We start from the raw sequence: 27,618 nt of genomic DNA, 5'->3' as shown, positions 1-27,618 counted from the left end.
GGTTAACTAACAGAATTAATTTGGCGCAACTGAATTTATTTGAAATTCACGTGTAACGGTAATCCTTCCAAAAATTCGTTACTTTTCCCAAACAGTAATCCTTCCGAAAAGTCGTTACTTTTCCCAAAGGACAAACGGTTTTCCTTCCGAAAAATCGTTACTTTTCCCAAAGGACACAATGTTCTGGAAAAAATGGGTCTGAACAGATTTTTCTGAATAGACGCGTTCCTTGCTGCAAATGGCTATAAATAAGAGGTCTTTCTCATTTTTTCAAACACTGAAAATTTTTCCTCTCTGCATACATTTTCTTACATAAATAAAATTGTCGATCGACTGAGTCTGTGTGTGCTCTTGTTGCTGTTCTTGCGTTCGCTGAAGTTATTGAAATTTGAGGTACCGCTACTTCTTTAACAGATTAATCCGTTTTATCTTGAGAGGAATTAATCTGCAACCTCGGGTACAGTGAGGGGATTAAATTTATTAAGGAAACACAGTGGTTTCTGTGGACTCGGATTAAAAATCATTCTGTCTATTTCATCTTTTTTCTGTTTCTGTATTATTGACTAACCTGAATACAGGAGATAACACCAAATGAGTTGGTTACACAATTCAACGCGTACCTTGAGTGAAACATAAACTAATCAAAAAATCAAATGTTGGTCACACAATTCAACGCGTACGTACCTTGAGTGAACTTAGTTTGTTTCTTCATGTATAGGCATAACACATAAATATGTCATTTAACTCGACTTCAACGAACATCTATAGCCTCTAACTTTGACTGTGCACTAGTCGACACTAAAACTCATATCAAATTAAGCAAACAGACACATTCGTCCTACGTGACATCGAACATGGCAATTGTGTGTCCTATGTGGTGTCCTAAAAAGCATAGGACCTAAAGAAATAATGCACCACCATGACTAGAACTAGTCAATTATTGATGAATCTTCATAATCTACTTTTTTTTTTAAATGATTCCAACAACAAAAAAAAAGGGAGAATACATATATCATGTTAGAAACATAACATAATCAAACAATCAGATGAGTTGGTCACACAATTCAAATGCATACATACCTTGAGTGAAATTAGCTTGTGACTTTTGAGAAACAAGGAAGCTTCCTCTTTCCAATGTTTGATTTGGCAACAAAGTATTAGTTGGATTTCTAAAACTTTCCCATAATGGATCACTAGAATCACTTCCCATTACAACAAAATTCCCATTATCATTCATCAATCCATAATCAATATTACCAATGAAAACCAAATCACTTCTCCAAAGAAAATTCCCTTGAGGATCACTAAGTATTAAACCACTTTGAGAATCAAGATTCAATCTTGATCCTTGTGGCACTAAATCACTTATATTAGCATGCCAAACTATAGTTTTTTCTTGAATTTTTGCATACCATATACAAAGCAAGAACTCATTTTTATTTTCTTGAATTTTTTTGAAACCAAATGCAAAATCACCAGATGGTGAAAGCCATGGGGTACTTTCATTTGTTGCACTAATAGAACTACTAGTAGCTATTCTACCATTATTTTGAGCTAAGTTGTGTGATGGAAAGAAAAAAAGAAGAATTATTACAAGAAAAAAAGAAATATAATTAGACATTGCAAGAGAAAATATGATTTGTTTGAACAAATCAAGAACATAAAATTAATTTGTGTTTTGTTAATATGTGGTGTGAATTTTATGATGAACTATATGAAGACTTCAGAGTCAACTTCTATTAAATAACAAAAATGGTCCCTTATATTTAGCTGTAGGTTTAAAATAGACCCTTAGCTATATTTTTTATTAGTTTAGTCCCTTAAGTTTGACAAAAATGAGCATTTTTAGTCTTTGTTGAATATTTAAAGAGATTCTTTTCGTTAGGTTTTGATGGGAAGAGGAAAAAAAAAGGAAAGTTTCGTGGCTGCTCTACTCCTCTGTGATGCGGTTTCAGAAAAGACTTTTTGTATAGTCCTTCTTTCATGTCAAGCGTTCCACATGGTCAAGGAAGCATCGATTTTTAATCTGATCATTATGACTTGATCTTTCGGAAGTTAGTGTGTCAATTAGCTAGAGTCAGCGAATGAAGAATGTAAATGAATGGTGTGTAGGCGTTTACCATGTTCCATTATAAAGTAATTTTTTTTTTTATTCAAATGGACATGCTAAGTCCTTTTTTTCCTCCTTTTATTAGAACGTAACAGGAAAAAATTCTATAAATATTCTATGAAGACTAAAAGTGCTCATTTTTACCATATTTAAAGGACCAAACTAGTACAAGGGACCATTTATGATATTTTCTCCCCCTTAATACACTCCAACTAATGATGGACACAAACATCAAACTTAAATGGAAAAAGTAGATGTTGACTTTGATTTTGAAATTTCTATTTTCACTTCGAAAACAAAAATAATTTTAATACATAAATATGTTATTTAATTTGATATCATTTCACATTTATGTTATTTAATTTTTGGTGTGCACAAACAGACACTTAAACTTGTATAAAGTTGAACAAATAAATACATGAGTCTTATATGACATAATACACTTAGGACACCATGTAGTACACAAATTACCATGTATGATGTCATGCAAGACGTGTGTGTCTATTTGTTAAATTTTATACGAGTTTAAGTGTCTACTTGTGCACCCCTAAAGTTGAAGGACATAAAATAAAACCAAGTTAAAGGGCATATTTATATATTATTTGTTTTCCCATATTCATAATGAAACATGGACAAATGCCTAATTGTGTTTGATCATGAAATAAATAAGAGTTGTTTTTAAAAAATTTATGAGTAATTTGGAGTGAAAATAACTTTTTGTCATTTTTGGAATTTTCAAAAAAAAAAAGTGAAAACAATTTTCTGTTGTTTTTGAAATTCTGGAAAAAAAATTATAAAGTGAAAGAAGAATTTTTCATAAGTTTATGCCCAAATATATTCGAAGTTGAACTCCACAAAAAGAAAGCTAAAAGAATTCCATGACCAAAACCTAATTTGTAGGGAGTGCTTCGCGTCCTGAATGAAGCCCTACGAAGCACAAATAATAAATAGTTGAACTCTAATACAAATATCAAATATAAAAAACAGCTAATTTGTAGCGTGGATTTTAGATTAACTATGGAAAAGGAAGTGATCGAGCGATGACAACTAGAAGGTATGCTTGGAAGCTGTCATCCTTTGAAGAAAGCTAGAGTAATAGCTCACTAGTCTAGAGCTCCATGGCATCGAAAATGTATCAGGCTCAAGTGATTTACCGAAGCAACGAAACCTTTAGTTATATTTATATGAATAGATTGATCCTTTTGAGTTTGACAAATGTTTAAAGAAATTCTTTTTGTTATATTTATAGTCTATTTGCACGATAAAGGTGTGATTCGATGATTGAAATTTGTTTAACCTGAAAAAAAAAATGAAATCTGAAAAATGGAGAATTTTGTCGGGAACATTTTACCTCTAAGTAGATTGTTAATCTAGATTAGTCGAGCAAGTGAGATATGATAATGGAGAATTTCCTATCTAAACTATCACCCAGTGGTTAGCGAAACACACCTACACAACAACTAAATCAAATGTTTGTCTACAAACGCTTCTAGGCGTGTGAGGCCATAAAATTTTCGTTCACACACATATATATGATCATAAACTCTTCCTTTCCTAGTCAGAAATATCGACATCATGGTTGAGACAAAATCACGATTAAAAAGATGAAGAAGATGTTGAATGTTGTGGTTAGAAATAAATTAATTTATACGATGGTAATTTCAACCTTTAATCTTAACTTTTAAACTAATATTAATTTATTCCTATTATGTTGCGGTAATTTATATGACTATAATTTCAACCTTTAATCTTAGCTATTAAACTAATTTTAATTTATTTAGTTTTGTCACAATGAAATTATTTTTGAACATCACAAAAAAAATTAAATAAAAAAAGAGAGTTTAGTACACACTCCATTAGAAATTAATCAAGATGTGTCTAACTAAGCATGGAATGATAATTCACGTAGAAAACTCACTCTTAATTCAGGTGGGAAACACATACTCTCAAGTCTCAATTGTTCAACTATGAAACTCACAAGATTATGATAATTTAAATGTATTTTTGATCCTTTCCTAAAAAATTAACTATTTTTCCATTTGAAAATATTCAGCTATTCTCACGAATATTTTGATTGAAACGATAAAAAGAAAAAATATTCAATAACTATTTTCAATATTTCAATAAAACCTGCTTCCACTATGTGTTTTCCCTGTAAGCTGATTCAGTGAAAATGACGCATGAAAAGCATATTTTATATGCAACATTTCCCATTAAAATTTGTGGTAGAAAAAGAAATTGCACATGTTCTCAAATGCTCATTACGTAAATAAGTTAACCATCTACTTTATTTCACCATTTTCAACTAATACATAGTAGTTTTCTGTAACATCCGACAATTTGAAATAGCTATGAAGAGGCTTAGAATTGAAATTAGTCATTTTTGGGAGGAATTTAAAAATCTGGAAATTTGGTTAAGTGTGGGAAAAAGTGAGTTTTTGGCCAACTTTGAACAGTAATAACTCCTAGATCAGGATGATATAGTAGTAGTTCCAGTTATTATTGCGAAGCTTGTGGAATAATCTTTCCAACGCCACCGATTTTGCTTGATTCCGAGTTCGTATGAGCGAGTTATGCCCTTTGAAAGTTGGGCAGTTGGCAGGGAATCCGTCCGGAAATTTTAAGGGCATTTTGGTCTTTTCCCTAGCTATTTCTTTTGGTTATATATTAGTGTTAGGCTGATTTTTGGATCATTTTTGTCCCATTTTAAAAGAGTGAGAGTGAGGGTTTTGAGTGAAGAAGAGAAGAAGAGGTGGAGAAGAGGAGAAAGAGAAGATTAAGCAAAGATTTCGTCTAGATCGTTGTGGATATCGTCGGGGTGATCCCTATTAAGGTATGTGAGTTCTTAGTGATGGGTTGATCCTTTCCCCACACACCAAACTCGTTTTATTTTTGAGAAAAGATTGGTCATGTTGTTGAAGTTGTTGGGTTGTGTTGTTGGTGTTGTTGGTTTGTGCTGTTGAAGTTGTTGGTTGTGTTGTTGGAAGTTCTTGTTGGTTTAGTACATGATTTGATTGTCTTTTTGAGTTGAATCTCTTGTTTGTTGAGGGATTTTATGATCCTTAGTGTTGGAGTTGAAACCCTTGAAGTTAGGGTGGTTTAGAGATGGAGAAACAAGAGAGGAAAGTCGAATTTCGGGGAAAAAGGGGTTGGGGCGTCGCGCCAGCCAGCGCGCCCCAGCAGGGGCTCTGAAGTTTCCCCTATGGGGCGCCGCGCCTAGCAGTGCGCCCCAGCAGATCCTCTGAGCTCCAAGGGCTGGCGCCCCGCGCCTTGCAGAGCGCCAAGGACGCCAAGTTTTTCCCATTCCTTCCCCACTTTCTCATGCATGTTCCTAGGTATTATACCTATGTTTCATAGTTGTTTCCGACACTCCAAAGTACGTCTAAACATCAAGAATCCCTCCATAACATGTGATCAAACACCTTGAATTCATAATTTCAATTCAAGTGAAGTTAGTACAGATTAAACATGACTTTAATAGCATCACCACCACGAACACTTGTTTCAAAAGCTTCTTCAACTTCTTTTTGAGAGAATCCAAACCTGTGTGTGATCAAAGGTTTCACATCAATCTTTCCACTTCTAAAGAACTCAAGACACAATGGCCATGTATTCTTGTAGCGAAATATGCCGATGACGTCGACCTCCCTGAACACATTTTCCCCAGAAAATTAGTGTGAGAGTAACAAAAGTTTAATCGGGAAATACTCAGTATACTCCCATAAGTGGAGTCTGGAGAGGGTAGGGTGTACGCTGGGCTTACCTCTACCTTTGTAGAGTAGTAAGGTTGTTTCCGATATATCCCCGACTTCGTCTCGAAAAACGATCAATATGAGCAATACCAACTAGAAAATATAGAGAATTTCTAGTGCTTTCTGCTATTATTATTTTTGCTATTCTGTATAATTTCGGTCTACGACGAACTAAAATAGAGAGATATGATCAATGAGGATTCAGATAGTCGACTCTAACTTAGAAGGTTTCATATCTAACTTTCCACTTCTCAAGAACTCGAGATATACGAGGCAGTGCATTCTAAGTAAAGATATAAGCCGATGACATCGGTCTCCCTGAGCACAATTTGCCCGAAAATTAATATAATGGCAAAAAGGATACAGAAACATGCGAACCGTAAGCTTATCGTTAGTGAAGAGTAGCAAAAGATTTAGTCGGGAAAAGATCTATATAAGCCTTTGTTACTCGGACTCTCAACAAAATAGTCGTATTCGTGCCGGATCCTTAAAAATGCACTATTATGGAGGATCTGATACACACTTGGTGACATTTTTGAAGAGTCCGAGTATCATAAAGTTAGGTATAAGCAATGCTAGTAAGTTGGGAATATATTTTAATCATGCAAGTAAGTTTACTTTGGATCCTATGTTTTCTAGTAGTCTATTAGTCTGGTTTGAGATTTATATGCCAGCAAAAAACATAAAGGACTTCTAGTACTACTTATTTTTTATTTTGTATAACATTGGTATACGACAAACTTAAACAAAGCTACTTGTCATTTTATAAAATTTATACATAAATTACCATGTTTTGTCTATTATACCCCTGATAGAATAGTTAATTAATCTTGTCTAAAGTTACATCATTTTTTAATGCAAATGCAAAGTAAAAATGTGACATATAAAATGGGATGAAGGGAGTATTATTATAGCTTCATTACTCTAAAGGGGCGCTAGTGCTTAACTAATAAGATCTCAAAGGAGCTTGAAAAAACGTAAGAGACTGCTATTCTAGGTTTGCTTCGCTTCTTCAATCTCCGCCCCTTTTTTCAAAAATCAACAAACAACATTAATGAAATCTAAAAAAGCTGTTTAATCTCATTCTTTAGAATTGTCTTTCTTATATTGTGTAAACGAACTTCAATTCTAAATTGTGTACTATACTCAACAGGAAGCGTCACAACCACCCTCAATATCGATCAGTATTAGTTTGTGATCGTTATTATCATTATAGCTTCATTATTATTATTATTATTATTATTAGTAGTAGTAGTAGTAGTAGTATTGAGAATTATTATTACTATTACTATTACTTTGAGTCATGTTTCAACTATATGACGATATTTTCTTTCAACAATACTATTTTGTTTATGCCCATAATTTTAAAGATTTTTTAGCACTAATGCCCATACATCAGAATAAATCACACTAAATAGTATTGTCAATAGTAAATTATGAAACACTTAAATAAGTTCTTGGTTAATTAGTCTTAAGTATAAAATGTCACTATTGTTTTGTAACATGTAATGAGAAGTAGGTAAAATGGAATCACCAATGATGGGACAAATAGCTTAGTTTTATATTAACGGAATTCATATCTCGATCAAAAGATTAAATTATTTAGCAACTTTTTCTGTTGTTTCTCTTTGTCCGCTATTTTTTTTTCAAATTAATCTTATGCGAAAAACATTAACCTCAACGATTTAAAATAAAATTTACGAGGAAAGAAAATATAAGTCATAATTTTATTCAACAGAGGATAAAACGAAGCATATTATTGCTACTAATGACTTGAATATGCTAAATTTTATTCTAAAAAGAAAAAAATTAAAAATTATTACTCATTAAATCCAATGTTTGTACTCGAACGACTTCATTGAACGAAATTTGTTTAATTTTTTAGAAATTGAAATTTATAAAAAGGTAGATCAATTTTATTATTCTATTCATTTTATTTTACATAAAGAAATTTGAGTAAATTAAATAAAATCCGCACTGATTAGCATATTCAAGTGCGGATTCAAGTCATCAACAACAATTATATGCTTAACTTTATCCTCCATTGAATAAAATTAGGACTTATATCTTCTTCCCTCATTAATTTTACTTTGAATCGTTGACGTTATTGTTCTTTTCAAAAGAATAGTTTGAAGAAAAAAGACCGGGGATAGAGAAACAACTTTAAAATGGGTTAAAGATTTAATTTTACGAAGATATCGGTTAATATATAAACCTAAGCTATTTGTATTTAAAAAATGGACAAAGAACAAACCTGATAAGTTTTAAAATATTTAAAGGACTAAAATCGGTAAGTTTATAGTTAATGGGCTAAAACCGGTAATTGTATAGTTAAGGGACCAAAACTAATAAGTTTTTTAATAGTTAAAAGACTAAATTCATTAAGTATATAGTTAAGAGACCATTTTAGACCTACTCCTATAATTAAGGGACTATTTATGTCATTTTCTCTACAACTCTTGAGAAAATATTAATTAAAAAAGTAATTTGATTAAATTATCTTTATTTATTATCTGGTCTCAATTTGATGCTACATTCTTTTTTACCATATTAATTGTCTTCATGTTTTATTGAGTAAAGAAGAAAGTGAAAAGCAATAATCAATTATATTTTAATTTTAAAAAGTTATAATTATTTTGAACCACTTATATTTTTTAAGCACGATAATATTTCGAGCATCAATTATTAAGCAAAAAAAATCTTTGCATAGATTTAGATCCACATGTTGTGTTTAGGTAGATATAGTTACAGATCATAAAGATATTTTTTTTTTCTTGTAATATTTTGCATGTGACATATTTTAATTTGAATTTATGTTAAAAAAAATTTTGGCTATGTTCTTAAAGGCCAAGAATAAATTTGGTGGATTTCTAGAGGATGATTTTTGGAATTGGGACCAGTTAGAAAAATGACATAGTTAGTATTAAACGTTTATTTCATTCTATGGTTGGTAGCATCGAAAATTCTATGATATTAATGTATTATGCCTAATCTTTTTATGAAACACGTAACTATTTAATATCAGTTTCAACACTTCTATCTCGCACACCTAGAGGTGTTTGTCAACATTTGATGTTTTAATCAGCTAATTCAAACAGACTTTAAATGTGTAGATAAGCTACAAATAATGTTTATAAGCTTATTTGACCGATTTATAAGCTTAGTCAAACACATTTTAAAGTCTTTTAATGAAAGAAATTTTGGTTTGTTATTGAAGTCACAAGTGGAATTCAATAATTGGATAGTCAATACTTTTACACTTATTATATGATTGATGGTTTTGAATTTAAGACCCAAAATCTTGAATGACAACCTAGGAATTTTCAATCTACAAGGAGCTTAATTAATAGAAAAATATCATGGCCATCCACTTGTTTTATTAAGACAATTGTTTAGTAAACGATTCTCTTTTTATTTCTCTGGCAACTTCTGTACTTTTAGGCCATGATTTAAAGATTTTTTATGAGCAAATTGAGAATTTTATGTGAGATAAACGTTAGACGATAATATAATATTTTATCTATAATATTAAAAAAAAAATATTTAAGGAAAAATTAAACTCGAGAAATTTGACTTTATTGACATTTCAACTGAGTTCGGCAATAGCCTTGAAAAGACATATTATTCGAACTTTGTAGTAAAAAAATTCAGATAATGGGAAAGAATAGTGTACAGAATTTTTTTACTTGTGGATAGAAACATATAGATTAAAATAATTTGGATTTCCAAGTTACATCTAGAACCATCAAATAAAGTTAATTAATGTCACATTTTTTTAAAAAGAATTTTTTTTTTTTGGTCTTGGTCCATTGAAACTAGCTAATAAGCTATAGCCATCTATGGCTTTATGTATCTATTTTTTATTGGTCTAACTATCTGACTGAGATACATACATTGGTCTAACTAATTTGGATTTGTACCACATAGGATGTATTTGAAGGAGAAGTGTTCTATATTAAGAGTTTTTTCCCTGAACTCGAGATCTCTAGTAAAAGATGGAGAGGTCTTACTAAAATGCCTAAAAATTATTGCCTCCGGACTTTGGTTCAACGAGAGATATGTGGTTCAAACTATGTCACCAACATGACAAGTGGTATTTAAGTGGGAGCAGGATAGAGAAACGGACCATATTCCCCCTCCCCTCCCGTGAAAAAAATAATAATTCAAACTTGTGGGCCCACTGGGGTTGAGGCAACTAACCAATGGGAGATTTCTCGGTTACAACAACAACAACAACAACAAAAATATACCCCACGTACCCCATTGGGGTTCGGAAAAAGTGATGTGTATGCAGGCTTATCCCTACCTTGTGATGGTAGAGAGACTGTTCCCAGGAGATTTCTTCGTTATTTAAAACAAAATGCCCCAAAAACTGTTTGTTAATGTCTCAATTACAATTTCATCACTAGTAAATGCAGATGGAAATGTGAAGAGCTGCACCCGATGACATTTTTGAAGAGTCTGAGCAATACAGATCATTAGTACTATTAAAGTGAACTCAACATTAAAGAAAGTAATACAACTAGACCACTCAAAAGTACTATACAGAGGAGGAAATCGCGCGTAAATGAGGCATATGATGTTAAATAGTTGTGCTAAAATTACATGAACATGGTGGAATTGTCACTTCAACAGATCCTTCAAGCATTTGACAGACCTTCCTCATAGTAGGCCTCGTTAACGGATCCTCCTGAACGCACCAAATACCAACCATCACGAACCTCTCGAGCTGCTTCTTGTCATTCAAGGCCTCGATATCACTTCTCACCAAAGCTTCCAAGTTTCCTTGTTGAAAACAATCAACAACCCAATCCACAAGAATCGCCTCCAGTCCATAGCTTTCCTCATTCTCCAAACATTTCCGGCATGTGATGATCTCTAGTAGTAGTATACCAAAGCTGTAAACGTCCACCTTAACCGTGACTGGACTATGTCTGAACCACTCCGGAGCAACATAACCTCTTGTTCCTCTAATATTAGTATCCGTTCGACTCTGATTGATCATCAACAGCTTAGACACTCCAAAATCTGATATTCGAGCAACGTGATAGTCATCAAGGAGAATGTTCTGAGGCTTTATGTCACAATGGATAATCTGTGTACTGCACTCTTCGTGGAGGTATGCAAGTCCCCTTGCAATCCCCATCGCGATACTTGTCCTCTGACTCCAAGTAGGTTTCAGATCACCAAAAATGAAACTTGCAAGAGTGCCATTACTCATATACTCGTAAACCAACAAACGATGAGGTCCCTCGTTACAATATCCAATCAGGCGGACCAAATTCTTGTGATGAGTCTGACTAATCACATTTACTTCAGTCATGAAATCTTTCTCTGCCTCATGAGCGACTCTATCCAGCTTCTTTATAGCGACTACGTTTCTTGAACCGATAGACATTACACCTTTGTAAACAATCCCAAATGCACCCCTGCCTAGCTCTTCGTTGAACTCTTTCGTGGCTACTACAAGATCTTTATACGTAAAACTATGACAGACAGTGTCCGTCACGTGACTTGTAGGGCAAAATACGTTCACTTTCTTTTTATAAATGTGGAAGAATCCCCAACATAATACACCAATGAGAAGAACATTTACCATAATGGAGCTACCTAAGAGCGAGGACGCCAAAATTGCCAAAATCCGCCAACTCTGCTTTTGATGAGATTCCGGAATTGGAAAGCCAGGACTTGGAGGACTTAGAGGCCTTAGAACACCATCTTTTCTCAATTTGATAAAAGCTTTGGCGTTCAAACTGGTGTCTATTCTCCCGTTCGACAAGGGCAGTTTCTTTTTCCAGCAACTATTGCTTCTATAAATGGCAACAGCACAAAAGCAATCATTCAAACAAGCATTTTGGCAGTCTTGTTCAGTAGAAGGGCTAATTTTCTGAAAATCTGATTTCGGCCAATCAGTATTACGAATCGTGATAAAACTGTATAAATCATCAGGTGAACCCCTCCCAACTTCATCACAACTTATAGAAAAATCTGGTTTGCAGTCACCATAAGCATCGTTCGGATCAACCAACGAATATCCTTTAGGACAGTTACAAACTGGTCTGTTGTTTGAACCAAGACTGCATACATTGTTGTAACCACAAGAACCAGGTCCGTTGTCTCCATCAATTTTGATGCATATATTATCCGGTTGAGACCACAGAATATTCCAGCCACTGCTATTCAAAATCCTTGAATGATAATAATGACTAAGAACTCCATCAAAGTTAAGTGTCACACGATGATAATTGTCCGAACCTAAATGATTGGATCGCGGAGTAAGAATTTGTGTTTCATTGTTTCGCTTCAATACATACAGCATGCCATTCTCTTCGAACACCAACTTATCCCCAGAATTGATTGCATTTGTTGGATCAGAAGTTTGAGTGTTATAGTACTCATCATCATAATCCATATTCGAAGGCACACTTTGTGTAACAAGCACCAAATTTCCATTATCAAGCATCCGAAGATAAAATCTACCTGTCGAGACATAATATAATTAAATCATAATCTCAGCTCTAACAGTTGACATCTATGTGTTAAGACATAACAATAACAACTACGCTTCAATTCCAAACAATTCGAAGTCAGCTGTATGAATCTTAACTAACCATGTTTCTCCATATAGAGGCATAACACATAAACTGGTCATTTCACTCAACTTCAACTGACATCTATTCCCTCTAACTTTGAGTGTGCACAAGTCAACACTTAAACTCGTATAAAATTGAACAAATAGACACATTCGTCCTACCTGGTGTCTTGCATGGCAATTGTGTGTCCTACGTGACATCCTAGAAAGCATAGGACCTAACGAAAAATGCACTTCCATGACTAGAGCTAGTCAATTATTGATAAATCCTCATAATCTACTATTATTTCTTCCTCAACCATTAACTTCTTCTTCTTCTTTAAAAAAAGGATTCCAACAACAAAACGGCTTCCACAACTCCAAAAAAAGAAAAAAGAATTCATATATCATGTTAGAGACATAACATGATCAAACAATCATATGAGTTGGTTACGCAATTCAACGCATACCTTGAGTGAAACATAACCTAATCGAACAATCAAATGAGTTGGTCACACAACTCAACGCGTACGTACCTTGAGTGATCTTAGTTTGTTTCTCCATATATAGGCATAACACATAAACATGTCATTTAACTCGACTTCAACGGACATCTATAGCCTCTAACTTTGACTGTGCACAAGTCGACACTAAACTCGTATCAAATTAAACAAATAGACACATCCGTCATATGTGACGTCCTACATGGCAATTGTGTGTCCGTCCTAGAAAGCCAGGACCTAAAGAAAAAATGCACTACCATGACTAGAACTAGTCAATTATTCATGAATCCTCATAATCTACTTCAAAAAAATGATTCCAACAACAAAACGGCTTCCACAACGCAAAAATAAAAGAAGAGAATACATATATCATGTTAGAAACATAACATAACAAAACAATCAGATGAGTTGGTCACACAGTTGAACGCGTACGTACCTTGAGTGAACTTATTTTGCGACTTTTGAGAAACAAGGAAGCTTCCTCTTTCCAATGTTTGATTTGGCAACAAAGTATTAGTTGGATTTCTAAAACTTTCCCATAATGGATCACTAGAATCACTTCCCATTACAACAAAATTCCCATTATCATTCATCAATCCATAATCAATATTACCAATGAAAACCAAATCACTTGTCCAAAGAGTATTCCCTTGAGGATCACTAAGTATTAAACCACTTTGAGAATCAAGATTCAATCTTGATCCTTGTGGCACTAAATCACTTATATTAGCATACCAAACTATAGTTTTTTCTTGAATTTTTGCGTACCATATACAAAGCAAGAACTCATTTTTATTTTCTTCAATTTTTTTGAAACCAAATGCAAAATCACCAGATGGTGAAAGCCATGGGGTACTTTCATTTGTTGCACTAATAGAACTACTAGTAGATATTCTACCATCATTTTGAGCTAAATTGTGTGATGGAAAGAAAAAAAGAAGAAATATTACAAGAAAAAAAGAAATATAATCAGACATTGCAAGAGAAAATATGATTTGTTTGAACAAATCAAGAACATAAAATTAATTTGTGTTTTGTTAATTTGTGGTGTGAGTTTTAGGATGAACTATATATGAAAACTTCAGAGTCAACTTCTATTAAATAAAAAAAATGGTCCCTTATATTTAGGTGTTGGTTTAAAGTAGACCCTTAGCTATATTTTTTATTAGTTTAGTCCTTTAAGTTTGACAAAAATGAGCATTCTTAGTTAAAGAGATTCTTTTTTTAGGTTCCGATGGAGGAGAAAAAAAAGAGGAAAGTCAGATCTAGTAAGGAAGTGTCGCGGCGGCTCTACTCCTCTGTGATGCGGTTTCAGAAGAAAAAAAAACTTTTTGGATAGCCCTCCTTTCATGTCAAGCGTTTCACACGGCCAAAAAAGCATCAATTTTTAATCTGATCATTATGACTTGATCATTCGAAAGTTAGTGTGTCAATTAGCTAGAGTCAACAAATCAATAATGTAAAATTGAACGGTGTGTAGGCGTTTTGACCATGCTCCTTGGTAAAGTGGAAAAAAAATTATTTTTGTTTTCAAAGTGAGAAAGGAGATTAACTAAAAGTGTTTATTTTTATTAAATTTAAATTACTTTATTAACTTAAGTCGAAAAAGTAGATGTTGACTTTGATTTTGAAATTACTATTTTTACTTTGAAAACAAAAATAATTTTAATACATAAATATGTCCTTTAATTTGGTCTCATTTCACATTTATGCCCTTCAACTTTTAATGAGCACAAACATACACTTAAACTTGTATAAGATTAAACAAGTAGACACATGAGTCTTCTGTGGTATAATACACTTAGGATACCATGTAGGACACAAATTACCATGTATGATGTCACGTAGGACGTGTGTGCCTATTTGTTCAACTTTATACGAATTTAAGTGTGTACTTGTGTATCCTAAAGTTGAAGGGCATAAATGTGAAATAAAGCCAAGTTAAAAGACATATTTATATATTATGTTTTTTTCTATTTTCCTAATGAAACATGGACAAATGCCTAATTGTGTTTGGTCATGAAATAAATTAGAGTTGTTTTTAAATTTTTATGAGTAATTTGGATTGAAAACAACTTTTTGTCATTTTGAATTTTAAAAAAAAAAAAAAAAACAATTTTCTGTTGTTTTAGAAATTCTGGTAAAAAAAATATTAAAGTGAAAGAAGAAATTTTCGTAAGTTTATGCCCAAATATATTCGAAGTTGAACCCCAAAAAAAGAAAAAAAATGTTTAAACACTAATAACTTGATATTTCCATGGTAGAAAAAAAAAACGCACATGTTCTCAAATGTTCATTACGTAAATAAGTTAACCATCTACTTTATTTGACCATTCTCAACATTTTCAACTAATACATAGTAGTTTTCAAAAGCATAAAACATCTTTTTATGATGTACATTTTTTAGACATTTGGTAAAAACTTATTTTCTCAAATTTAAAAAGTTTATTTTTACAGATTAAACATGACTTTAATAGCATCACCACCACGAGCACTTGTTTCAAAAGCTTCTTCAACTTCTTTTTGAGAGAATCCAAACCTGTGTGTGATCATAGGTTTCACATCAATCTTTCCACTTCTTAAGAACTCAAGACACAATGGCCATGTATTCTTGTAGCGAAATATGCCGATGATGTCGACCTCCCTGAACACATTTTGCCCAGAAAATTAGTGTGAGAGTAACAAAAGTTTAATCGGGAAAACAATCAACAACAACAACATACTCAGTATACTCCCATAAGTGGAGTCTGGAGAGGGTAGGGTGTACGCTGGGCTTACCACTACCTTTGTAGAGTAGTAAGGTTGTTTCCGATAGAGCCCAGACTCCGTCTCGAAAAACGATCAATATGAGCAATACCAACTAGAAAATATAGAGAATTTCTAGTGCTTTCTGTTATTATTATTTTTGCTATTCTGTATAATTTCGATCTACGACGAACTAAAATAGAGAGACATGATCAATGAGGATTCAGATAGTCGACTCTAACTTAGAAGGTTTCGTATCTAACTTTCCACTTCTCAAGAACTCGAGATATACAAGGCCATGCATTCTAAGTAAAGATATAAGCCAGTGACATTGGCCTCCGCCTCCCTGAGCACAATTTGCCCGAAAATTAATATAATGGCAAAAAGGATACAGAAACATGCAAACTGTAAGCTTATTGTTAGTGAAGAGTAACAACAGATTTAGTCAGGAAAAGATCTATATAAGCCTTTGTTACTCAGACTCTCACCAAAATAGTCGCATTCGTGCCGGATCCTTAAAAATGCACTATTATGGAGGATCTGATACACACTTGGTGACATTTTTGAAGAGTCCGAGTATCATAGGTATAAGCAATACCAATTAGTTGGGAATATATTTTATAATCATGCTAGTATGTTAACTTTAGATCCTATGATTTTTAGTAGTCTATTAGTCTTGTTTGAGATTTATATGCCAGTAAAAAAACATAAAGGACTTCTAGTACTACTTATTTTTTATTTCGTATACTATTTGGTATACGACGAACTCAAACAAAGCGAGATGATCTGTGAGGATTCATATAGCCAAATTCAACTCAAGTAAGATTGATGCATAGTTGTACCTTGCAGCAGCTGGAGTGAGAGGAACGGTCATCTCATGATGTCCCATTCCCACCAAGCAAACTTTGCCACCTGGACGAGTTGCACCAAGGGCGGTCGACATAGTTTTGTTAAAGCCAGCACAGTCAAAACTCACATCAATTCCACCTCCCATCGCTTTCTGAATGTTTTCTATATCTGTAGCTACATCCTGTTCAAAAGTATCAGTCAGGGAAATGGAAAGAAAACCGGCAACATCTTCAACTTTGATGTTTTTATATTCACGGGCGAATTTCACGTAATGGTCACTGAACTTTACTCACTATAATATTAAAGTCACGATACTATCTTGTCACAGAAATTTACCGCTATAATGGTTAAGTCACTAATTATATTAGTGTTATAGTCGGTAAAGTTCAGTTGATTAAGTTATTTTAATGAGACAAAATAGTTTTGTGACTTTATTGTTACAACGGACAAAGTTAGTGATCATACATGAAAGCAACTCATGTATTCAGTCTCGAGAGTGCACATGAAACATGGGAGATTAACAGCGATAACTTTGAAATTTGGATCCTCACCTGAAGATTGATTGAAACCTTGACGATCTCATCTGCTCCTAACTTCTTTGCAACTGAAAGACGATAGTCATCTACGTCCACAATAACAATTCTTGGGGCACCAAAAGCACGAGCAGCGAGAAGTGTGACAAGCCCGATTGGTCCAGCTCCCAGCACTAAAATGTTTGTCTCAGGACCAACATTTGCACGCCGACAAGCATGAACACCAACACTAAGTGGCTCACACATTGCTCCCTCCTCTAAACTTATATTATCCGGGAGCTTGAAACATAGATCAGCAGGATGGACTACCTGTTGGTGATCGAAAAGACACCAGTGTTTTAGCTTTTAGCAAGGTCAAAAATTATTATCACTCGATAAGCCCTGCATGCTGCACAATGCCTCTGTTCGTAATTTTGTGTGACCTTGTTCAATAAGCCTATGGAAAATTCGAGTACACTAACGAGTATATTCGGAGGGACAAACCAGCTCAATATCAATTCTATCATTCATGCAATCGACGAAAGTCCAAAAGGTACAAGATTTTAAAACTACTGACATATATTCCATCTTAATTAACCAGCGAAGGATGCATGTCGCATGGCATATGCCACGAGTGACTACATGAAATCAATGTAGACAAAATGTCAAATCGTGAGAAAATTAATAGAAGTGGGTAAGCTTTTTACCTGATTTGCGAGAGAACCATGAACAGGGGGAGTAGCGAAGAACTTCATCTCGGGGCAGAGATTATATCGCCCTTCTTTGCAAAGATCACATCTCCAGCAACTAATTCCTGGCTCTAGCGCTACACGATCTCCAGGAACCAATGTCTTGACTTCACCGCCAACTTCCTCTATGATCCCAGCACATTCATGCCCAATCACCATTGGCTCTTTAACCACAAAATCCGCACACCTCATGGTCTGAAGTTCAAAATAGACTCTAGTTCATTACGTACTCCAAATTACACCAAAAATTCAATAAATGAACACACATCAAATTTCAGACACAAATTTGTGGTTGCTTTGCTCTCAAAACATCTGTAGTTTCTCTCTAACCAAACCACCCAGAGTATGAGCATTGGCATTGTCCTCAACAACGCTTCAAGGCTCCAAGATACATTTTTGTTTGACTAGAATCAATGTACGATGTAGCCCAAGAAAATGTAACAGAACTTCACCATGTTACAATACACTTCATTTTGCTTTGCAAACAGCTAAGTTACTGGGACTACTCATAAATGTGGTTGGATTCATGTCGTATCCCCCAAAAAAACCAACACGAGTGCAACAACATTTTTGGAGAGTCCGAGCAACATAGCAAACATGTATATGATGATATAGGTATGGACATTTCACATTAACCTTTCAAAACCCAATAAAAACATTCTAAAAAAGATTGATGGTGATCATACCAATACCAGAAGCAAAATAGTGTTCGGATCCATATAACATATTTTTTTACATTTGAACAATGGAAGTCCCATCAAGCTAGTTTCTTCATTCCTTTTACACGTTTTGCTAGGTATACACCACAATCATATGCCATCATTGTAGAGTCAATGCAAACATAACCATAATATAAACCACACCACACCCACCAACCCTAAATCCCAACAAGAATTATTGACCATGAAGACAAGCTATCAAAATAGAGAATCAGAAGAAAGCTTTTACCTTGAGGTAATGAACATCACTTCCACAAATACCGACAGCCTTCATCCTAACTCTAACATCATGGGGTCCTATGAAGTAACAAATGTTAGTCCCTGTGTTCTTATCCAGAATAATTAAAACCAGAATCCATATGTAAACAGTAATGCTTAAACAGAAACAAAACCAGTAACATTTAAACCAAAGTTTATTCTGATCCCGCAGAATTCACTAGGTGTCTTTAAAGAATTTAATCTCCTCACATTACCCGAGGTATAGATTAATTCCTCACATGATAGAATGGAATACCTTTGCCGGAATAGCAGTACCTCAAACTCTAGCAACGTTCAGACACAAAGACCAAAGCAAATCAGACGACAATGTTTTAATTTAAAAACAATGCAGAGGAAAGAGAAGAAGATACACTGGTTTACTCCCATTTACATATCAGGGTCCCACTGATTGATAAACTAGTGGCAACAATATCATCATCAGGCAGAATTCAACTTGTAATATTGTCAAAATGCAGGCAGAATTCAGCACGTAAAATAGGTAATCTTTGTGTTCAAGCTTACTGGGCTCAATTCAGCACGTAAAACATGTCAAAATGCAGGCAGAATTCAGCACGTAAAACATGTTGAGCACTTCAGTATCGTCATCAAGATTCTAAGACATACCTTTTGTTTTCAAGAGATCGTCTACTAAAGAGTCGAAGGTACATAATTGATATTTTACTTTATCATAAAGTTTATTCAATTTCTTTGTTCGTATATTTGTCATCTTATAATTATTAGCCTTAGACTAAATATATATATTTGCATTTTTTTTCTCCCTTTGCGCCTTTTTCATTAAAGCTCACACTTTATTTGCGCTTTGCACTTAAAGCCCCCAACAAACCTTGTCTTTCTGTGCTTTTTGCTTTTGATAACACTACTATAAAAGCATACTATAGGAGCTATATTTGGTCAAATTATCAAACAAGACAGCTATACTAAAGACATATTGAAACTCAATATTCGACTAGGAACCAGTTATTACTATATATTAACTTGAGATCGTTATAGAAACTTACAAACTTCATCTCATCAAAATGGGGTTTGACCCATTAAATAATACGGGTCATAACTCAACTCGCCCAATCTGACCAAAACATCTAATCAAAGTGAACTAAAAAGTCAACCCTAAGCTCCCAAGGTCAAATCTTTCAAACAAAATTCATAATTACAACAACAATAACATACTCAATATAATTCCACACAGCGGGGTCTAACAAGGATAGAGTATACATAGACCTTACGATAAAATTCACAATTACAACAAATATAAGTTCAAGAAAGAGTAGATTAAAAAAAATACCCAAAGCAGGGAGATTGAAAGGCTGAATCTTGAGGGTGTTAACACCAAGAAGCCAAGCAGCCATGTTTTCATCACTTCCCCCTTTACCCATTAGAACAAAAAGGGGTTTTCAAGATTTGATTTTTTTCTCTTCTATCTAAACAACAACACAAAAAGGGGCAAATCAAGATTTGATTTTGCTCTTCTATCTAAAGGGGGTTTTCAAAAATTGATTTTTTTTTGTTGATTTCAATTTTTGGGTGAATTTGTATAGTTTTTTTGTGAATATTATTGAATGTGGATAAGAAGAAAATATTCAGATTGTAAAAATCAATACTGTGGGCATTACTAAAATGGTTTCTTGTTTAGATAAAGATTGGCTTTTTGTCTTGAGTTTAGTGCCATTTTTTTTTCAATAGATGCCACTCAAGTTCTATTTGAAAGTAACTGACGGATAGTGATGTAGTAATGAGACTGTTTTACTTTGAATGAAAAGGTTTGAATTTGAGTTTATTGTTAAGAGAAAATTTTATTAGGAACATCACAATAAATATTATAGTGTGTTATTTAGATTTAATTACGATTTTAATGTGGATTTGAAATACTGAGTGAAAAAACAAAAAAAATGACTTTAAGTATGAAAAAACTATAGGCTTGATACATGACATGACATGTCCAACAAATTTTATTTAGATATTTATTGTAATTGAGTGATTGAATATATAATAAAATATTTATATTCTATAGTTTTTGTTCGAATTTTGAAAAAAAAAAGTGTAGTTTAAGTGTGTCAGATAAATTAATCACATTAAATATATCATCTCTTTTAATTATACATCATCTTCAATTGAAATTAGATCCTGAGTTACTAAAGGCTTATTAAGACTAACTCGTACAGTTAAAAAATATGAGTTATTTTAAATAGTTGATTTATCTACATAATGAATATTTGAAAATACACGCTAAAAGAAAATTCAAAATTTGAACTAAAGATGCTTAATATATATATTTGGGAAAAGAAACAAGTGCCCCCTACGCTATGATCGAAATTCCAGAGACACACATTAACTAAATTAAGGTCATATTACCCCTGAACTCATTTGTTTTGTAATTTTATACACTTTTTGGCTAACGTGACGCATTCTGTGACTCCACACAGTTGAGGTGCGTGGGAGATGTTTGAAAGCCACATAAACTAAAAAGGTGTATAAAATTACAAAAAAAAATGGATTTAGGGGTAATAGGACCTTAGTTTAGTTAAGGTGTGTCTGTGAGATTTCGGTCATAGTGTAGGGAATGCTTGTGCCTTATACCTATATATTTTACTATGTCTTATGTTGAAATATGTTATAGTAATTTGAATGTCCAAATAAAATTTATTTGTAAATTTAAGAAACTATCAATGTATACCTCATCATTATGAGGATTTGAGGGAAGTCTGTAATTGTTTTTGTCAGTTTTTTAACAGTAGTTAACAGAAAGGATGTTTATGCAAGTTTTGAAATAATTAAAAAATGTTTTTCGTTCACAATTATATTATAATGATGTACCTAAGTTTAAGTTATATTTGAGGGATGAATTTAGCCTAAAATTCGACAATTAATATTAAGGAATGATACAATTACGGAACAAATTCACATAAATCCGTAAAAACTCTAACTCATTCTAACCACGTAAACAAAATAAAAGTCTCATCAACTCGTCCCGTCTAGTCTCATCCCATCCTAATTTGACCCGAGCCGACCCAACCCACACAATTATAATATCTTTTTAGTGACTAATGATATGAAGAAAAAAAAATCGGCCTCTTATTTTCAGCCATGGCTTCCTTCTTCGGACCCTCTAATCCAATTCCTCCATCATCATTCGGACCACCAAGAACCGACCCGTTAACCTGCCGGAATGACCCGTTAACATACCGGAAAGTTAGCGTACCCAGATCCAAACCGGATTCCTCTTCAATGGAGGTTGAGAAGCTGAAGGTGAAGGAAGCAAAGGAAAGGAAAGAGGAAACGAACAAAAAGATAGCTTCACAGAAAGCTGTATCGATTATTCTTCGAAGAGAAGCTGCTAAAGCAGTGATTGAGTATAAGAAGAAGAAAGGGAATTCGAAGAAACTATTGCCTCGTACTGTTCTTGAAGCTCTTCATGAACGTATTACTGCTTTGCGTTGGGAATCTGCTCTTAAGGTGCGTGTTTTTCATTGTTAATTTTGGAACCCCAAATGGGGATTTTGAGTTTTTTCACTCTTTTTGGTTGTTAATTTTGGAACCCAACTGGGGATTTTGAGTTTTTTCACTCTTTTTGGTTGTTAATTTTGGAACCCAACTGGGGATTTTGAGTTTTTTCACTCTTTTTGGTTGTTAATTTTGGAACCCAACTGGGGATTTTGAGTTTTTTCACTCTTTTGGTTGTTAATTTTGGAACCCAACTGGGGATTTTGAGTTTTTTCACTCTTTTGGTTGTTAATTTTGGAACCCAACTGGGGATTTTGAGTTTTTTCACTCTTTTGGTTGTTAATTTTGGAACCCAACTGGGGATTTTGAGTTTTTTCACTCTTTTGGTTGTTAATTTTGGAACCCAACTGGGGATTTTGAGTTTTTTCACTCTTTTGGTTGTTAATTTTGGAACCCAACTGGGGATTTTGAGTTTTTTCACTCTTTTGGTTGTTAATTTTGGAACCCAACTGGGGATTTTGAGTTTTTTCACTCTTTTGGTTGTTAATTTTGGAACCCAACTGGGGATTTTGAGTTTTTTCACTCTTTTGGTTGTTAATTTTGGAACCCAACTGGGGATTTTGAGTTTTTTCACTCTTTTGGTTGTTAATTTTGGAACCCAACTGGGGATTTTGAGTTTTTTCACTCTTTTTGGTTCTTAATTTTGGAACTTGGAATGAGGTAGGTACTATTGTAACTGCATATTGTACATCACATTTGAAGCACATGTTCAGTTTTTGTGCTCTTTGTTTCTTAATTTTGGAATCCAAGTTGGAATTTTTCTGGGAATTGATAGTCATAGTGCAATTTTTTGTCTGCACCATTGTAACTGCATATTGAACACCACATTGAGCTTTCATATTTTTGTTACTAACTTTTTTTTTGTGGGGAAGGGGAAATGGGGGAGGGGAATCGAACTCTCGTGAAAGTTAAGGTAGCCAACCAACTACGCCACGTATTGTTTGGATGGTTATTACCTATTGTTTCATAATGTATTGTGTTGTATTGTATTGTTTTATTGAATACAATGTTTGGATAGATAGTATTGTTTTCCGTCATTACGTAATGTCACACTTCAACAATTTAATTGATAAATCTACGAGAAAAGTAGAGTACGAGGTAGAACTAGGTCGAAAATGTACGATAAAGGATGAAATAAGATAATCAAATAATAAGTAAAGATAAAATGAGAAGAATATATTAAGGTAACAACGCAATCACACCAAATCAGTCGTTACATAAAATGGAACTTTCCGTTGTTACCTAACTATGGATTTTAAACGAAACGATACGATACGATACAATACAATTTAAGTAACAACCAAAACAAACATAGTATCTGAACTAATAATACAATACAATAAAATAGGTAAAGTGTAACAAATTCCCCTTTGTTTCATAACTTTGGAATCCAAGTTGGAGTTGGTGTGGTTTTTTTATCTGAACTGAGAAAGGTACAATAATAACTGCATATTGCACAACAAATTTGAAGCACAGACTATATTTTTGTGCTCTTTGTTTCTTTACTTTGGAATTCAAGTTGGAGTTTTGATAGTTCAGAAACATTTGCTTATGGTTGCCGGTGTTGCTAAATTCTGTAGAGACGCGCAAGAATCTATCCATTATTATCGTGATTTTTTTTTTCCATCAGGTCTTTGAACTCCTCCAGGAGCAGTTGTGGTACAGGCCCAATCCAGGCATTTATATCAAATTAATTGTCATGCTTGGAAAATGTAAGGAACCTGAGAAAGCTCAATCTTTATTCGAGATGATGGTGGAGGAAGGCTGTGTCGTGAATCAAGAAGCTTACACTGCTCTTTTGTCCGCCTATAGCCGTAGTGGTCGCTTTCATGAAGCTTTTTCTATCCTGGAAGAGATGAAGAACATTCCGAACTGCCTCCCCGATGTCTTCACATATAGCATCCTGATAAAATCCTGCCTGCAGGTTTATGACTTCGACAAAGTGCAAATCCTGCTTTCCGACATGGAATGCATGGGGATCAAGGCCAATACAGTAACATATAATACTCTTATTGATTCCTATGGCAAAGCGAAAAGGTTTGATTGCTATTCATTGTTATGGTTCTATTCATTGGAAGTTCTAATCATAACACAACTAGAAATGAGTCTCTATCAACTTACGAAATCCAAAATGAGAGATGAAACAATTGAAACACATTATGTAGATTATCAGATCGAAAACCTTAAGCTGCACAATCATATCTAACTTCGGTTTTGTGACATCTTTGCTGAGAAAATGTTTTTGTATCCTTTGATTACTATTTTCTCGAGGTAGGTGCCTGGCATTAGTTTTCTATGATAGGGAGATTGATTCTTTTCTTTAATTGCCAAAGGTTCAAAGAGATGGAATCCACACTTGTAGAAATGCTGCGGCGAAGAGACTGTAAGCCCGATGTGTGGACCATGAACTCTACATTGAGAGCATTTGGTGGCAGCGGGCAAATAGAAATGATGGAAAAATGCTATGAGAAGTTTCAGAGTGCTGGAATTGAACCTAGTATCAAGACATTCAACATACTCTTAGATTCATACGGGAAAACAGAAAATTACGAGAAAATGGGTGCTGTGATGGAGTTTATGCAGAAATATTATTTTTCATGGACCATAGTTACTTACAATATCGTAATAGATGCATTTGGAAGGGCTGGAGATTTAAAGCAAATGGAATTTCTTTTTAGGCTGATGCAGTCTGAGAGGATAAAACCAAACTGTGTTACTCTTTGTTCTCTTGTAAGAGCTTATGGGAAAGCTGGCAAAGCTGAAAAACTTGGAGCTGTTTTGCGGTTTATTGAGAATTCTGACGTGGCACTTGACACCGTGTTTTTTAACTGCCTAGTGGATGCATATGGGATGATGGGATGCTTCACAGAGTTGAAAGGGGTGCTTGAGATGATGGAACAAAGTGGATGTAAGCCAGATAAGATAACATACAGAAGTATGATTAAAGCATATTCAATAAATGGAATGACTAACAAAGCATCAGAGCTCCGAAACCTACTTGCCTCGTTGGAGAAGGCGCGATAGCTTCATAGTTCAAAGACTAGCAATAGCAATGAGCCAAAATGTAATTTTGTGCATCACGAGTTCTTTGGTCAGATAACTTCTGAGCCACTGTTGTACGTGGCTTCAGAAATGGTTGTAAGACATTGTTCTTAGAGGCCTTAACATTGAACCGAATGCTGTCAAGCAAAGGAAAAGGATTGTCGTTTATCAGCTAACGTCACCAACGAAAACGATCAGGTAAATTTTTAACATGCTTTGATATGCATAACCAATTCTGTTGTACACCATCTAACGAGAATTTTCCTTATCAACTTATTATCTCGAAACACATACCGATGAATTTCCACAAGCTATTTTTAACAAGATATTTGCAAAATATCCTTGGTATTTCACTATATTGAGATAATAGTTCATTGTGCACCTGCTGATTCATTTGTCTTCGTTTTCATGTAAACTACTCGTTTTCTTCTTCTCCGAGATAGAATTTAACATTTGACTGTGTTTTGATATCTCTAAAACGGAATTTCTTGCTCTTGTTAGTTGGAACTGGACCGCGGTGGAGACGAGCAGTCAATGATTTCACAAGCTCTGGCTTCGCAGTATCTTGAAGCTCAATTGAAGTAGCAGGTCTTGGACAGCAATCAAAGGATTATCTTTCTCAAATGTGTTTTTAGGAACTATTTGCTAAGGTCCTCTGTAGATATGTTGTTCAGACTCTCCAAAAATGTTGTCACACCCGTGTCAGACTACTTTTAAAGGATCCAACACGCATCAGATGACATTCTTTAAAGAGTCCAAACAACATAGCTCTAAAGTTGTATATTGCTCAACATCATATGGATCAATATATTCAGACAAATAAAACATTGCAGTTACTAAGATTCCATTCTTGATTTTAGGGAAGCGCAAAAACATTAAGTGATTTCTTCTCGTTAGTCTATCATAGTCCTTTCTTTCATTTGAATTTGAGATTAGCAATATGAGCATGTTGATGACATTCTTGATAAGTCTGAACAACATAGCTCTAAAGTTGTATATTGCTCAACATCATATGGATCAATATATTCAGACAAATAAAACATTGCAGTTACTAAGATTCCATTCTTGATTTTAGGGAAGCGCAAAAACATTAAGTGATTTCTTCTCGTTAGTCTATCATAGTCCTTTCTTTCATTTGAATTTGAGATTAGCAATATGAGCATGTTGATGACATTCTTGATAAGTCTGAACAACATAGCTCTAAAGTTGTATATTGCTCAACATCATATGGATCAATATATTCAGACAAATAAAACATTGCAGTTACTAAGATTCCATTCTTGATTTTAGGGAAGCGTGAAAACACTAGGTGATTTCTTTCTTGTTAGTCTATCACAGTCTTTTCTTTCATTCGAATTTGAGATCAGTAAGTTCACATAAGAGCAGTAATATCTAGATCATTTAGCAACATATCCAAATTCTTATCTTATTAGAGGGGCCTCCTAAACTCTACTTTATTTATTTACCAACATTGAATAATAGGACAACTATGCTAGATGGTGCATACTTTTAGTATTTTCAAGTATATATCATTCATTGATTTGACATAAAGATAATATATCAATACATATTTATCCATACTAGATAATGATTTGGAGATTGACAATAAATTGCTCTTACATGTATTGTGTTAATTTTCTTTGTATAGTTATAATTTTATCAAGAAGTCAAACAAGACAATGAAATGAGAGAAAAAGAAAGAAAATAAGCAACAAATTGAACGCATAATCCCAAAATAAGTAGGACAATGACCTACAATGAAAAGTCAAAGTCTCAAACACCAAAAGAAAATTATATAAAAATAAATAAATACTATGACCCTAAAAAAACTAGTAAATTCCAAGAAAACATAAAAGAGTAAATTGCAATTTTGGCTCCTCACACATAGAATATGTCTAATTTTGGTCCTCGTCATATAAATTAAGCACACAACGACACAATACCTTTCCTTCTTGTAGTAGTTGTTTTGTGATTCAAGCTTCAATATCGAATAATTTAGGATCGGCGATAAAATTTCCGATTGATTATATTTTTCTAATCAAATCAATGTAATTTGTTCAAAAGAGACAAAGGAAGTCCTTAATTGGACAACCTAATAATTAAGAGGTAACAATACGATTAATTTAGATTTTATGGTGATTGTGATGACATAAGTGATTAGTGGTGATAATTGTAATGGTGGAGTTGGTTGACATTAATAGCTGACGATATTGATAGTGGTAACTGAAAAATGTGGGGTGGAGATGATTTGTAGTAAAAATTAACCATAATAGGAATAGTGACTGATGG

General features: G+C 33.8%; 4 protein-coding genes across 5 annotated transcripts in view; 1 reads left to right on the top strand and 3 right to left on the bottom strand.

Annotated features, from left to right (window-relative positions):
- LOC102595458 (G-type lectin S-receptor-like serine/threonine-protein kinase RLK1) overlaps window positions 1–1,643 on the bottom strand; it is a 10,393-nt gene extending 8,750 nt beyond the window's left edge. Inside the window, exon 1 of the mRNA XM_006354147.2 lies at window positions 1,081–1,643. Coding sequence (XP_006354209.2) covers window positions 1,081–1,621 — 541 coding nt within the window. The 5' untranslated portion in view covers window positions 1,622–1,643. The remainder of the gene's footprint in view (window positions 1–1,080) is intronic.
- Window positions 1,644–5,401: 3,758 nt separating this feature from the next.
- Window positions 5,402–20,477, bottom strand: LOC102595131 (sorbitol dehydrogenase). 2 transcript variants are annotated; one of them, XM_015311689.1, is made up of 6 exons: window positions 20,072–20,477; window positions 18,740–18,807; window positions 17,750–17,986; window positions 17,082–17,372; window positions 16,524–16,711; window positions 5,402–5,758 (listed from the first exon to the last, which is right to left on the bottom strand). In XM_015311689.1, exons 1-6 carry the CDS (start codon window positions 20,160–20,162, stop codon window positions 5,563–5,565), a joined length of 1,071 nt encoding a protein of 356 aa, XP_015167175.1. In that variant the 5' UTR covers window positions 20,163–20,477; the 3' UTR covers window positions 5,402–5,562. The 2 variants fall into 2 exon arrangements, with proteins under 2 accessions (XP_015167175.1, XP_006354208.1); XM_006354146.2 differs by lacking the exon at window positions 5,402–5,758 and adding an exon at window positions 15,219–15,580 and having other exon boundaries at window positions 20,072–20,476.
- Window positions 10,282–13,929, bottom strand: LOC102594793 (G-type lectin S-receptor-like serine/threonine-protein kinase RLK1). The gene is made up of 2 exons (XM_006354145.2): window positions 13,373–13,929; window positions 10,282–12,342 (listed from the first exon to the last, which is right to left on the bottom strand). Exons 1-2 carry the CDS (start codon window positions 13,911–13,913, stop codon window positions 10,445–10,447), a joined length of 2,439 nt encoding a protein of 812 aa, XP_006354207.2. The 5' UTR covers window positions 13,914–13,929; the 3' UTR covers window positions 10,282–10,444.
- Window positions 20,478–21,832: 1,355 nt separating the features above from the next.
- On the top strand, window positions 21,833–26,599 carry LOC102594466 (pentatricopeptide repeat-containing protein At5g48730, chloroplastic). The gene is made up of 4 exons (XM_006354144.2): window positions 21,833–22,239; window positions 23,918–24,324; window positions 24,621–25,527; window positions 25,831–26,599. The coding sequence occupies exons 1-3, from the start codon at window positions 21,871–21,873 to the stop codon at window positions 25,309–25,311; spliced, it is 1,467 nt and encodes a 488-aa protein (XP_006354206.1). The 5' UTR covers window positions 21,833–21,870; the 3' UTR covers window positions 25,312–25,527; window positions 25,831–26,599.
- Window positions 26,600–27,618: the final 1,019 nt, after the last annotated feature.

Source organism: Solanum tuberosum, unplaced genomic scaffold (genome assembly GCF_000226075.1).
Source record: "Solanum tuberosum cultivar DM 1-3 516 R44 unplaced genomic scaffold, SolTub_3.0 scf00172, whole genome shotgun sequence".
Lineage (NCBI taxonomy): Eukaryota > Viridiplantae > Streptophyta > Magnoliopsida > Solanales > Solanaceae > Solanum > Solanum tuberosum.
Note: the sequence above shows the minus strand (reverse complement) of the source record. Positions and strands in the feature narration are given on the sequence as shown.